Source organism: Setaria italica, chromosome VII (assembly GCF_000263155.2).
Source record: "Setaria italica strain Yugu1 chromosome VII, Setaria_italica_v2.0, whole genome shotgun sequence".
In the NCBI taxonomy this organism is placed as follows: Eukaryota; Viridiplantae; Streptophyta; class Magnoliopsida; order Poales; family Poaceae; genus Setaria; species Setaria italica.
The window spans coordinates 14474675-14488005 of record NC_028456.1 but is presented as its reverse complement, the minus strand read 5'-3'; the positions used below and the strand labels follow the sequence as shown (position 1 = coordinate 14488005).

At 46.9% G+C, this 13331-nt stretch overlaps 1 protein-coding gene across 1 annotated transcript; it reads right to left on the bottom strand.

Annotated features, from left to right (window-relative positions):
- Positions 1-394: 394 nt before the first annotated feature.
- LOC101785706 (tRNA (adenine(58)-N(1))-methyltransferase catalytic subunit TRMT61A) lies at positions 395-6799 on the bottom strand. Its single transcript, XM_004975222.2, has 3 exons — positions 6162-6799; positions 4798-5042; positions 395-963 (listed from the first exon to the last, which is right to left on the bottom strand). Exons 1-3 carry the CDS (start codon positions 6668-6670, stop codon positions 713-715), a joined length of 1005 nt encoding a protein of 334 aa, XP_004975279.1. The 5' UTR covers positions 6671-6799; the 3' UTR covers positions 395-712.
- Positions 6800-13331: the final 6532 nt, after the last annotated feature.

Here is a 13331-nt window from a genome sequence, read left to right as displayed (position 1 = left end):
GTTTTGCGTTGCGACGGAGAACTGAGCAGGAGCGGCACCAGATACAACTCATACGCGTCACGTCAACTATTGGTTGAGCGAGCTTAAAGTTATTGTACCCAAAACTTATCGTTCGCCAGTCACTTCCAATTGATTGCCTTTTGTAGCAGACACAAATGTTTGCCATATCGACACCCAGGTCCCCCATTTACAAGCTACACTTACCAACCTGTAGACGGGTCAGGACACCTTGCTGCTAGAGCTAAGGATTTATGTCCTATTGCTGTACCAGCTCAAAATAATCTTGGAAGACCAGCGCTTTCGAATCAGACGCACTTGTAAACATCAACAATCTTGCAGCACCATCCTAACCATGACCCCAATACAACGATCGCGGATAAACATATGGATCAAATAAATCAACAACAAAAAGGAGTGATTCTGCAATTCGCAAAACGCACTGAATAGAGTTCATAACAAAGAGGTGTAGTATGTTACAGTGATCAACACCCTCGGGCAGATGAAACAACCGCATTTAACTGTAGGTTTGTTACCCTTCCTGACCGACAGCACCCCATCACAAACAGCATTGATTTACCGGATCCCGCAGACAAACAGCACCTCACCAATGCATGCATTTTACTGCTGTGCTGTTAAGGATGGGTAATTTCCCATCAAGTTGTCATCACCTCAGGATTCAGTTAGGGTAATTTCCTATCAACTTGTCATCACCTCAGGATTCAGTTTGGTCATCGGACACGCGAAGCCTTGCAAATGTCAAGTAGCCAGTGTGCCCTTTAGCAGTGCTACAAGGCCTAACCAAAATGGAGTTGTTCTTCTGTGCGTGGTCTGCATTTTCTCCTGATGCTGTGGACCTTTTTCTTTTCTGCGGAGGCCCCACGTTAGACTCATCGGCAGTACCACTTTTCAGAGCGCCATCTCTTACTTCATATGTGCGAAGAAGAATTTCAAAGGTTCTAATATCTGCAGAACAAAATATAATTCAGTCAGCTGTAACTTTGGCAATGCATACAGCAGGTGAAAAGTGCTATACATATTTCTGTTTGATACTTGCAACCTAAAACTGTAACAGAGTATAATTTATAAGCAAATATCATCCAACCCAATCAACACATAGGAGTATGAAAACACATTCAGATACAAGCAAATTCTTATTTTACCCAATGCTCGTGAAGCAAAATCATGTGCCATTGCACATCTCTTTGCATCACATGAACAGTGCTAGCACATCTAACACGTGCAATTTTTTATTTCTTGTTTGCATCCAGATTATGGGAGCACATACATACGCAACAATGACACAAATCTATATCCAGGAAATATAATCTACTTTTTATTATAGGAGTATAATGGAGAAATAAAATTAACTCAATTTCCAGTGCTTTAGGCCTGTTTGATTGCCCCATTGGTAGGCCAAAGCTAAAACTAGGTCATGACCAAAATTTTTTAAAAGAGTTTGTCTGGATTGTTACCACACCAAAATCCATAAACATTGCTAAATAACTAACATGGGAGTATGACACCTAGGCCCCACATTTTATAAAATATGCTGACACCCAAACATAGTCAATATAGGTCTCATTTTGTATATTTAATCAAGCTCAGATTAGTAATTAAAGTTACGGTTTCAGAGTAATTGGCATTTAAAACTGTTCACCACCCTTTAATGCGTGTTACATAGCCCTAGTGTGCCGTCACATAGCCTTCGCATGGGCTTTGACTGCCAAGGACACTGAGGGGAGCGAATTCAGCAGCTGAAAGATGCTGTGGTTCTGTGAAAGAATCATCTAAACTAAGCATGCCCCTAATGTGCAAAATTGGTACCCAAAAGATAGGATAGTTTCAGTGTCCAAATAAATGTACGGTTATGCTTCGCATCTTGGGTCCGATGCGAGCGCGAGTCATCGGACAATTCACCACGGGGCCCACCTGCCCACGACCTGCTATGAGTGACGTGGGTCCTTTCCATCCACAAAACTATCCAAAAGTGTGCATCCTTATCCATTCAAGCTCCTCCCTATCTTCTTCGCAAGCATCACCATGGAGTCATGGAGATCACAGTAGCGCTGCTCCCTTCCGTTCTCCCTCCTCGATCCGCCATGAAGCCAAGGACTAGCAACTCCGCAACCTCTCCACGGCGGCTGACCACCCCCATTGCCTCCGTCCTCGTCTTCTCCATCCCCTTTCCCTCCATTGCTCCTCTCCACTCCCTAGCTAGTTGGTGCCCGGCCTCGGCGACCCGTGCAATGGCTGCACCACCCGCATGTGCTTGCAGGCACGATCGGTGAAGGAAAGTCGCCGACCATCCCCCTTCCATTTTTGCTTGCCTCTTTGTTTGGGATTTGTGATGTTTCAATATTGAATTTCAGATGTTGCAATGGTTGACTTGAGATGTTGCCGTGAGGATTGTGATTCTAGAAGTATGTTTTCTTAGCATTTTTTTTCGATTTTGCTGCAGCAGATCATTTGGAATGTTCAGATTGTATCATTTTCATGTTGCAATGACAAAATATCATTGCAACATTCTGATTTCACATGTGCAACAGACAATAACAGTATCTGCAACATCAAGTTTTCTTAATCTTGTTGCTGTAACATGCTGTTGAAGAATATTTCTGATGTTGCATACTTGCATATGGTCTTTGTAGATGTTGCAATAGATTTTAGTGTTCCATGAAAAAAAATTGAATGTTGCATGCAATATGGTAAGTATGTTGTGGTGGGATTTTTTCACATTGGAGCGACTGTCCGATGCTAGGCCCGGACGTCAGACATCCGGGTGCTAGCAAGTCCCATAAATGTAACATATAGACATTGAACATAGGCATGAAGGATAGCACTAAACAGCCCAGAGCTCATAGTAGTTCAATTATCAGGTCATGGCCCAATCAGAGAATATAAGTTATCAAAACTCTTGTGTACTGTGTGCTTGCGTCAATAGCTGTTAGCCTTTGTATGTCCGTATGACTTCATGTGGGCAATCTGGGTGCACGTGTCCGGACCCCTGCTACTGCTTAGCCCTGCTGCAGGGAAGTAGAATACTAGCATGTTGCAGCAATGCTACCCGCAAGGTAGTATCCATATGCTAAGGGTGAACATGACCAACAGAGAAGAATATAGTATGAGATTAGGCACCAACAGAACTAGAATTCTAATCTTGGGTAGAAATTGGCTACTGAGATGGTGTTGTTAGCGTATCAGGGGCTAGAAAGTGGTAACCATGGTTTTTAAAGCGGTAAGGCGAGGTGAGGCGACACACCACCGCTCAGACGCCTAGGCACTTAAGGCGTGAGGCAAGGTGACACCTTACACACCCATATACACATACATCTACCTGCAAAAGAAAAAGAAAAACAGAGGACCAGTGGACCTAAAGATGGAAAGAAGGCCCATCAAATCAGCCAAACCCAAGTCAGCCCAACTCCCCCACCTTATCCCTAGGCTCCTAGCCTCCCACCACCGTATCCACTCCTCCCGGTCCCCTCGACTCCGCCGCCGCTGACGCCTGCCCGCCTCTGCCTCCTCCTCCGCCACCGCAGGCCGTCCGCGCCGCGGCCACGGGCTCTCTCCGTCTGGTCGAGGACTGCCACAGGCCGCCTCAATCATGCACCGCACGATGCAAGACTGGAGGAGGAAGAGGAAGGACAGGAGGTGGCGGCGCGGCTCCGTCCCCCGGCGGCGCAGCACTGAATTCGGCGGCCAAGGCAATGGATCGTTAAGCGATGCCGACGCCAGATTTTTTTACTGCCTGGATGCCTAGGCGACACCTTAAAAACCATGGTGGTAACGTATGTGCCTTTGTGGAATCCCTGAAGGCCTCTGAAGGACTGTTTGCCCGGTTGCAGAGTAAGTGCTATCCATGATGGCTAAAGGAGTTAAGAGAAGAATTCTTACTCACTACAGCAAGATAACCATGTCCAAGCGTAGGCAGACATTAAAAAACACATATCTTCTTCCTTAACCCAAACTGGCAAGGAACCCTCAGATTTTCATACAATGGACAAGAACGAAACCCTGAAGGCTGCGACTATGCAGCTCATGCTGATAAAAATTGAAGTTAAAGCTCAAGGAATGAACTCAGTTGGTTCAAGCACCCCTGATGAAGCAAGGACATTTTGTTTATCAGCAGACCTAAAGGGTCGTGAAGGAGGACAAAAGCCTGCTCATGCTTGTTGTCTTGCCCCTTGATTGGACAGGAAGTGAACCTTCAATTGTTGGAGATGCCATTGCACAAGAAAATATAAGAAACAAAACACTATCCCGCAAAGGAATGGAGCACAATTTTTGGCGAGAAAACAGTGGCTTGCCCCCTCCATGAGGACACTTTGGTGTTTGCAAATCAATTTGTAGAGGCATGTATTCATTTTCTTCCTCACTCACTTTTGCTTCTCTTTATCAACTTGATCATCAAGCTTTAGCCTCCTGTGCTCAGTCTCAATAGTGTAGGTTCCAATTAGAGTGAGCCAATTTCCGGTCTCATGTCAGTTTTGATGTGTTACATAATTTTTTGGGACTTCTCAAATTTGATCCATATCCTAGAGATTCATATATTATCATTCCTGGGTTTAAGTGGGCACTATCAATGTTTATGGAGGTAACAGACTTAATGATAACGACCAATAATGTTTTTCCAACTATATACACAATCAACTTAACAGCTGGCATGCCCATTATGTGAAAATTCCTACATTTTCAGATCAAAATGTAGACTGTTATGGAGCTTTAACTCTGAATCACATGAAATTTAAAAAATGGTTTGTTTTGAAAGAAGCGCTTAAGTAAGAGAAAGTGCCAAACCTGTGAAACATGATCTCATAGCTTCGCAAGCACGTTGTACTTGCTCAATGCAAGGTGAAAAGGAGCACAGAATGCCGTCTTGCTTTAGCATTGAACCAACAGAAGGTATTGCAAGCCAAGGCTGGGGCAAGTCCAGGAAGACAGCATCAGTGGCAGCACGATGCTCCTCTGGGAATCCTTCCCCTTGTATATCCCTCACATTGACTGTGATCAGGCTGCTAAGGCCATTTCTTTTGAAGTCTTCCCTATTTATAAGAAGAACTGAAATTATAATAGCACAGACATATAACTGAAAATTCATCCATGATATTCCCTGGTAAAACTATTCTTTCTACAACAGAATATTTCTTGAAAATTTGAAATTAACATGGATATCTAAGATCTCAAAGAAATATTGAAGACTAAAACTGATGTGACATTCTTAGGATCAATTTTTGTCATTGCACAATCCACACTTCACATCGGACTGCCCTAAAATGCTTCTGAGGAAACATTATTCTTGTATCCTTTATTTTTCCTCCAAACATGTCTGTGAAGAGTAATATCACTAGTCCTATATGTGCTGCAAGGGCAGAGTTCAGAAACTCTTGTTCAGCCTAACCAGGGGCTAAGGCACTTCACATATAACTGTCCAAGTTGTACACATGCAAGCAATTTGGAGACATTTAATGGACAATGGTATTCAAGAGTGTACTGGAGATATTCCAATATTAATGTATAGATTTTTGCTATCCCAACCATAAATACGCTCATTTGCTTCCACCTCAGCAATCAACAGATTGAGCCCTCAAAGCTTAAGGAGTATCCGTAGTTCCAGTTACAAAATCATATGTTCTTATAGATTTTGAAGAAGTTATCTCTTGCTCTCTTAGGATTGGGAGACATGGAAGTCTACTGTGTATATCCCAAAAAAATTTCTAGCGCCATTGCTATTATCAGCTGAGCAGCTCCACTGATGGAATATCAATGGTTGCTATTTTGTCACCTGAAGTGACAATTACCTTAAACATAAGACAAAATTCTTTACTCTGAGCCTCGTTGTAGCTAGGGAGCAAAACACCAGGCAGAGATCGGCCGCTAATTACATTCGCTCTTGAGTGAATTTTCGTTCTCATATGCTATATCATTAACAATGATATTATCCCTGAAATGCCATTTAGGAAAATTATCTCTTAGGTTTTATGGAGGTGGATCAGTTGAATCCGGCAATTATACTTATGCTGATGTGACACGGGTTGCGAAAATCTCATCTCGTATATCCTAATTAAAGGCGAGATGTTGCATAGAAAGCCTTGACCACACAGATCAAGCAAGCAGCTCACTCAGACAACACAAAGTAAAACAGAGTGCTTCTAGTAGGTTACCTTGCTGAGGCAGCCCTCTGCTCGTGGAAATCAAATGTGTGGACACGGCCGTGCGGCGCGACAGCACGCGCCAGCGAGGTGGTGAGCGAGCCGCTGCCCGTGCCGGACTCGAGAACGACGCACCCGGGGACGAGCTCGAGGTAGGCGACGACGAGGCTGATGTCGGCGATGTAGAGGATCTGGGTCCGGTGGCTGAGCACCAGCGTCCATAGCTCCGGGGTCGGCGCAAGGAGGTGCACGAACCCACCACCGGCCTTGCCGCCGCCGCCCCCCTTGCCCCCTCCGCCCCTGCCTCCGCCGCCGCCGGAGGCGCTGAAGACCTTGGATCCGAAGGGAAGGCCGATCCAGTCGTCGTGGCGGAAGACTCCGAACCGATTCTGGAGGACGCCGCCGGCGCGGACCGCGACAGCGCGCATCGCGTCGTGGCGCTCGTACACCACCACCGTGTCGCCCTCCGCGATGCGGCGCTGCAAGGTGAGCTTGTTCGCGGGGTCGAGTGGGACCATCATGCTTGTGTATGGAGGGGCCGCAAGCAGGGGTGGCGCCCGGCGGTGAGAGGTCACGGAGGGCGGCGGCGGAGGAGGATGGGGTTTTGGGTTGGGGTTTACTGCTAGATTTGCTGGCGCCGTCCGGACCCTCGGATTGGGGATTTGAGCAGGGGTATTTCGGTCAATTGGACGATACGCGTGTTAATATTGTATCCGCTACCAAATAAGCTCGGGCCACTACGATTTTGGGAAGTATTTGTATCCAGTTAAATTTTAAAAGAAAAGTGTTGAGCGCACAACCGGGCCACGCCAAATACTTGCACTCGAACGTACAGCACGCGGAGGAGTTCCATGCAGCTCCTGTGCACGGACCGATTTGATAGTTTGGCGCAACTTGTGTCGTTCTAAAATGCCGTAGAGATGAATAAAGAACAACAAGATAGGTTGGAAAAGCTAAGGTAAAGAGAAAAGGATAAAAATTAATATGTTGATATGTTTTGATCGATTGCATTCTTTTCAATCGGTCATGACTCTTTATATTTATAGGGAGGGGCTTGCCCATTAGAAGTCAAAACCTGTGTTTGGATGTAGATATTTAGGCTTGAAATTCGAAATTGGTATTGGCAGCCTCGAATGCTAGTTGTTTGGATGTCCTGAAATTCGAAATTGGAAATTAAGCCCAATACCAACCGGTATTCATTCCACCCTCATCCACTCACCCTCGATGCCGAGTTGAACCCCTCTGTATTCGCTGGTATTGTCTCTTCCCGTCCCTCACGTATCTCTCTCACCTCTTCCTCCTGTGTGTACTGTCGGCCATACATCTATTAGCCCCACTGGGAGGCTTGGACAGTCTTACATGCGGGACTGTACACCAAGACGTGTCAGACATGAAGACTACAGTGTAGCATGGTGTGGTCTACGTGGAGCATAAGGACTAGTCAAGAAACTACTCGTAGCAATTAGAGTATGACTCTCTGGTCAAATCCAACTAGTACTCTTGTAAACAACCGACCTATAACCCTACCCCCAGCAATATAAGGCGAGGCAGGGACCCCCTCCGAACAATCATCAATCAATACAATCTAACCAACACACAGGACGTAGGGTATTACGCGACATAAGCGGCCTGAACTTGTCTAAATCGTGTTCGAGTTCACCTTTGAGTTCCTGATCTTCGGCGAGCCCCCTGCATAAAACACTCCTTTGGGTACCCCTCGGTAGGTTGTCGGGTCTAAACACTAACAGCTGGCACGTCAGGTAGGGAATCTCGCCAAAGATCCACCAGCGAACTCGATGGCTCTAGTCATCATGAAACCTACCGTCGCGTTTGAAGAAAGCGCGACGTTCGTCTTCGGCTCCTGGGTCTGCATCGCGAACGGCGCTGGAAACTTCCACCGCCACATCGCGCCGGCTCCGGAGGAGAAGCACTACGATATCAACCTCCATCGCCAAGCTTTGGAGGATTTCATTGAAAAATTCAGCGAAATTTTCAATCTCTTCCAAGGCCCATTGGACGAGTCCGAGTACAACTCAACTTCTCCCACCAATTGGACTGGTTCTCACAAGCTGGCGCTTGAGCTATCGTGCGAATCGGTCTATGATACAAGTTAGTTCCCGTTCGGACTCTGAAATGCGGGCACCATCTACCAAGCTTCCCTGTCCAGATCACAATCCGACTTGGATTCGATCGAGGACCTCGACTACTACTCGGATCTGGACGAGGAGATTCCTTTATCAGGTCCACAGCAAGGCCTGACAATCACATCTACTCCACAAGGCAGATTCGTCTACTGGCCTGGCATGAAACCATTTGCCCTCGCCAAGGACGACAAGTCACGCATTGTTGTATAGCTCGAAAACCTTCTATACCAAGAGGGAACACCTCTGTCTCCTATCTACAAAGAAGACGGACCCATAGAGATCATCACATCAAGCTCGAGTAGTTTCTCCCCTGAGCGAGAACTACTCACTATCGTCGCTGCACAAGATGGCGACAGAGCAGAACAACCCAAAAGAAATCCACGACGCGAACGCCATCCAGACAACATGTCGGCGGACGAACTCTCTGCCAATGTGCAAGGAGAAGAGACCGAGAGTTAAAGGAATCGTTGGCATACAAGAAACGCGGCATGAGTAAAACGTCACCGCCGCCTTGCATCTGACTTACCCATCATGAACTTGGATCACACGTTCGAAACAGTTCAAACGCATCACCATCACACTCCTCTCGCCACCATTACCTCCATTGACCTGCTCACCCACACGATGGCGCAAGACAAGTACACCAAGCAACAGGCTCTACTGGCGGAACACGCATACGAACAACTCGATCAGGAGAGACCAATTAGCTCGTTCCGACGCACCTCCTCCCAACATGGCAGCAACAGCAGGCATCCAAGTTGCCTCAAAGACGCTAGAAATGAGGTTCCCAGAATCGAGAACCCTAGAGCAAGTCAGCACAGGGCAGAAGGTAGTTGGACGGGACCCTCGGGAGGCTGTGGCTACCATGGGCCCCGCCAAGAGCTTAAGCAATCTCGTGACCTCCGTCAGCAGCTCAACCAGAATCGTGACGCCAGCGTCTTCATCAAAGGATGCCACCGCGAACGCGAGTAGGAAGAAGACTACTCAAGAGAAGACACTGACGGGTTCCCCTCCTTCTCAAGACAAGTACGCAAGACGGTTCTGCCCCATAAATTTAAACTTCCGGGTATTAACAAGTACGACGGCAAGCAAGACCCAGTCCAATGGCTGAGGTGCTACTCGCTAGTAGTCCAAGCGGCGGGAGGAAACAATGACACCAAGGTCATCTATTTCCCTATTTGCATGGAGGCAGGGTCACTCATGTGGCTCGAGTCTCTAGAAAGGAACTCCATCGACATGTGGAGTCAACTGAAGGCAGTGTTCATAAATAACTTCGTTGGGGCAATGAAACATCCTGGTAACAGGATCAACTTGTCACAAGTTAAACAGCAATAAGGCGAAACTCTACGTATTTATCTACGCCATTTCTTTAATAAGAAGGCCACTGTTGTGAACATCATGGAGAAGGATGCTATAGAGTGCTTCCAAAATGGTCTCTATGACCGCCGAATGTTCCAAGACTTTGACAGAAGACGCTCGAAGCATATCAAGCTCTTAAGACCATGATACAAGCCTGGGTAGATGAAGAAGATAAGGAGATCGAGCGTCTTGAATCTAGTTGTAACAGAGGCCAGAACAACAACAACTAGAGCAACGGCCAAAGTAACGGTAAGAATCGCAACGATCGTCTCAACGACAACTGAGGCAACTACTCAGGTGGTCAAAATCGCAAGAGGAAGCCAGACATTACTATCGCGGCGATGTCCGAGTCCTCCAAGAAAAGCGGTGGAAATCAAGAAAGGACACCGTTCAAGGAGTTCCTGAAGAAGCAGTGCCCATGATACCCACACTCCGAACACTCTGCGATGGATTGCTATAGCCTTCACAGAGTCATGAAAGATTTGCCGAAACCCTCTGGAGCAAAGGACAAGGGAAAGGCCAAAGAAGACGAAGACGAGGTCAACAATGGAAAATTTCAGAACCCGTCCAACACCATCAACGTGATCTTCGATGGCACACCAGGTACTATCACAAAACGGTCCCAGAAACTAGCCCTCCAGGAGATCATGTCCATTGAACTAGCAACGCCTGCGTTCCTCAAGTGGTCCGAGGTGCCAATCACCTTCTCCAGGAAGGATTAGTGGACTAATTTGTTAGGCCTGAGGTGCTACCCTCTCGTCCTGGATCCAGTAGTCGCAGGCTCTCGACTCACAAAAGTACTCATCGACGACGGCAGCGGCCTCAATGTGCTCTTCGCCAAGACTCTAAGGAAGATGGGCCTCAACGTTACGGATATGCTCACCCTGACAAACTCTCCATTCTATGGGATTGTCCCGGGTAACATGGCTATACCCCTTGGTCAGGTGGTTTTGCTAGTGTTGACGCCGGATTTCGTCATCAGTAGAATCGGCGCCAAGGAGGAAAGAAATCGAAGAAGTACGGATGAAATCGGTCAAAAGATGCTATAAAGCAGAATCGGTCAGTAGCTCTTACTTCGCTTCAGGGTGAACGCGCTAGATTCCCAATCGGCAATCCTTTGCTGATAAGAAATCGGCCGATCAGGAAGGTGGACTAAGGTGGGCCTGTATGGGCTTGGAAAGATGGAGGGATAAGGTGGAGTTCAGCCCACGAAGCGTGGAGTAATTAGTTTAGCACGGATTGTGCTTGTAGATATTTGTTTTCTGTTTGAATTAGAGATAGAGTTCTAGTCGGTTAAGAAGATTATTTGTACGGGGCTATAAATAGCTACCTTTGTAAATCTGTAAACAACAATCAATCAATACAACAAATTACTTTATTCTTCGTACTTACTGTCAAGCAGGCGACTTCGCCATTACTTTTCCTTCTCACGAGTTCGTGCGGGTTGGCAGGGCTGCATCATCTTGATCTCCGGCCGATTCTGTAAGTTCCGTTTATCGAGTAATATCTAAGCTTTAACTTCTGGCGCATCGCTGTCGTTTCGTTTAGATTTATTCATCAGTTATCGATATCGACTAGGTTCATAGGTTTTTACCTGTTTTTCTAGTTTTTATCACCAGTTATCCTGCTAGGAATCGGTAGTATCGGCTTTCGTTGCTTTCTGTAGTTAGATCCATTCGTTGCCGATTAGATCTTTTCCTAGTACTGTTTTCATAAGCTTTGTACCGATTGCTTTAGTATTTATCTGTTTACGAGGCTACAGGGATCGTGCTGTCTTATAGCCGATTTCATCATCACAGTAAATCGGCCGATCTGCCGATAAGCTATCTCGATCGGAAACTTAGCCGATCGCGGTTACTGAATTTAACACGTGTTCTTCCTTGCCAATCAACAGGTCAGATTGGCTGGCACGCCACGCGAACCGCACCAGGGCATTCACCCGAACAGGAGCTAAGCAAATTCTCCCGGGTCGTGTGTCGGTCGCTGGGATTCGGTTGACCGATTTCTAGCGCCAACACACTTTTGGCACGCCTGGTGGGACAATTACAACCGCTGTCATGTCGAAAGCTGCTGAAGTCTCCGAAGATAACGTCATCGAAGTGACGGAAGCAGATCTAAAGGACGACCAAAAAGAAGATCTGAATCAGTATTTGGAGCAAGTCCGTAGAACTTGCTTGAAATCCTTCAGTCGTTCTAGGAGCGGGGAAACTGTTAAAAAATCTCCTTTCCCTACTCCCCGCCAGATCACAATTTCAGAAGATTCGGATAAAATGTCCGATATGATTCAACAATCTCTTCACCACGCCTTCATCAACCAATCCCCGGTACTTTCAAACATGGTGCACAATGCTGTTGTCAACTCCTTCGCCGGAGGTATACCACAAGGGTACAGGGGACCTACGTATTTTCAGCCGATTCCACCGAATCAGGCTTATCAGGCTTCTCAGCCGATCCAATCCTCTGTCGGAGGAACCGGTGCTTCTACGTCATCAACTCCTTTGGGATACGGCTCCATCCAGCCGTCCTCTGCACCACTCCCTCCAGTCATCCCTTTACCCTGGGGGGCACCCTTAAACACGACCGGTTTGAATCAATCGGTCAGCCAAGGAAATCCTCCGTTCCAGACACCCTCCCAAACGGCCACTCGGCCGGTCATACCACCATACCAGTCTATTACTCCGGAGATCAACAAGACGTCAGAGCTCATGTTATATAATGAAACAAGTGGTGCCTACAAGCAGCCGTCCTTTACTACACTACCGGCTTATACTCAGATACCACCTTTTCATCAACCTCCTTTTATTCAACCTCCGATTTATCAGCACGTGCCGATCCCACCGCCAACTATTCCCCAGCAACAACCAGATTGGTCGGCGCAAATCGCGGAGGTAATGCAAGAACAATTCGGCCTGAAGCCGAAGGTGCAAACGTATACCTACAGGACACCATACCCATCTACGTATGACTTGTTGCCGTTTCCCCATCGGTACAAAGTTCCTGATTTTACCAAGTTTTCGGGGATGGATGATACGTCTACTGTAGAACATGTGAATAGATTCATCATCCAATGTGGGGAGGCAGCTACGCAAGATGCCCTACGGGTACGGCTGTTCTCGTCATCCTTGTCTGGATCGGCCTTCCAATGGTTCACTACTTTGCCACCAAACTCAATTATCACATGGGCCGATCTGGAAAAGCAGTTCCACAAGTACTTCTATGCTGGGGTCCATGAAATGAAGCTGTCCGATTTGACTAGCCTTCGGCAAAGAAGTGATGAGCCAATACCCTCGTATATACAAAGATTTCGGGAGATCAGGAACAAATGCTACTCCTTGGCTCTAACCGACGCGCAGTTGGCCGACATAGCTTTCCAAGGCTTGCTGCCACACATTAAGGAGAAATATGCTTCACAAGAGTTCGAGAGCCTGAGCCAGATTGTCCACCGATTGTCTGGACAGGAGGTGCGTCCATTCGATCCAAGAAGGAATTTCCAGAAGAAAGTGGCGTTCCTGGAAGAATTAGAGGACGAGGAAGACGCCGACATCGGACTTGCAGAGTGGATTAAAGGAAAGAAGCCGATATCATGCCCGTTCGGCAAAAAGGAACCGGAAGCATTTGGTTTCGATACAACTAAAGCTGACAAAATTTTCGATCTTCTACTCCAGGAAGGACAAATTAA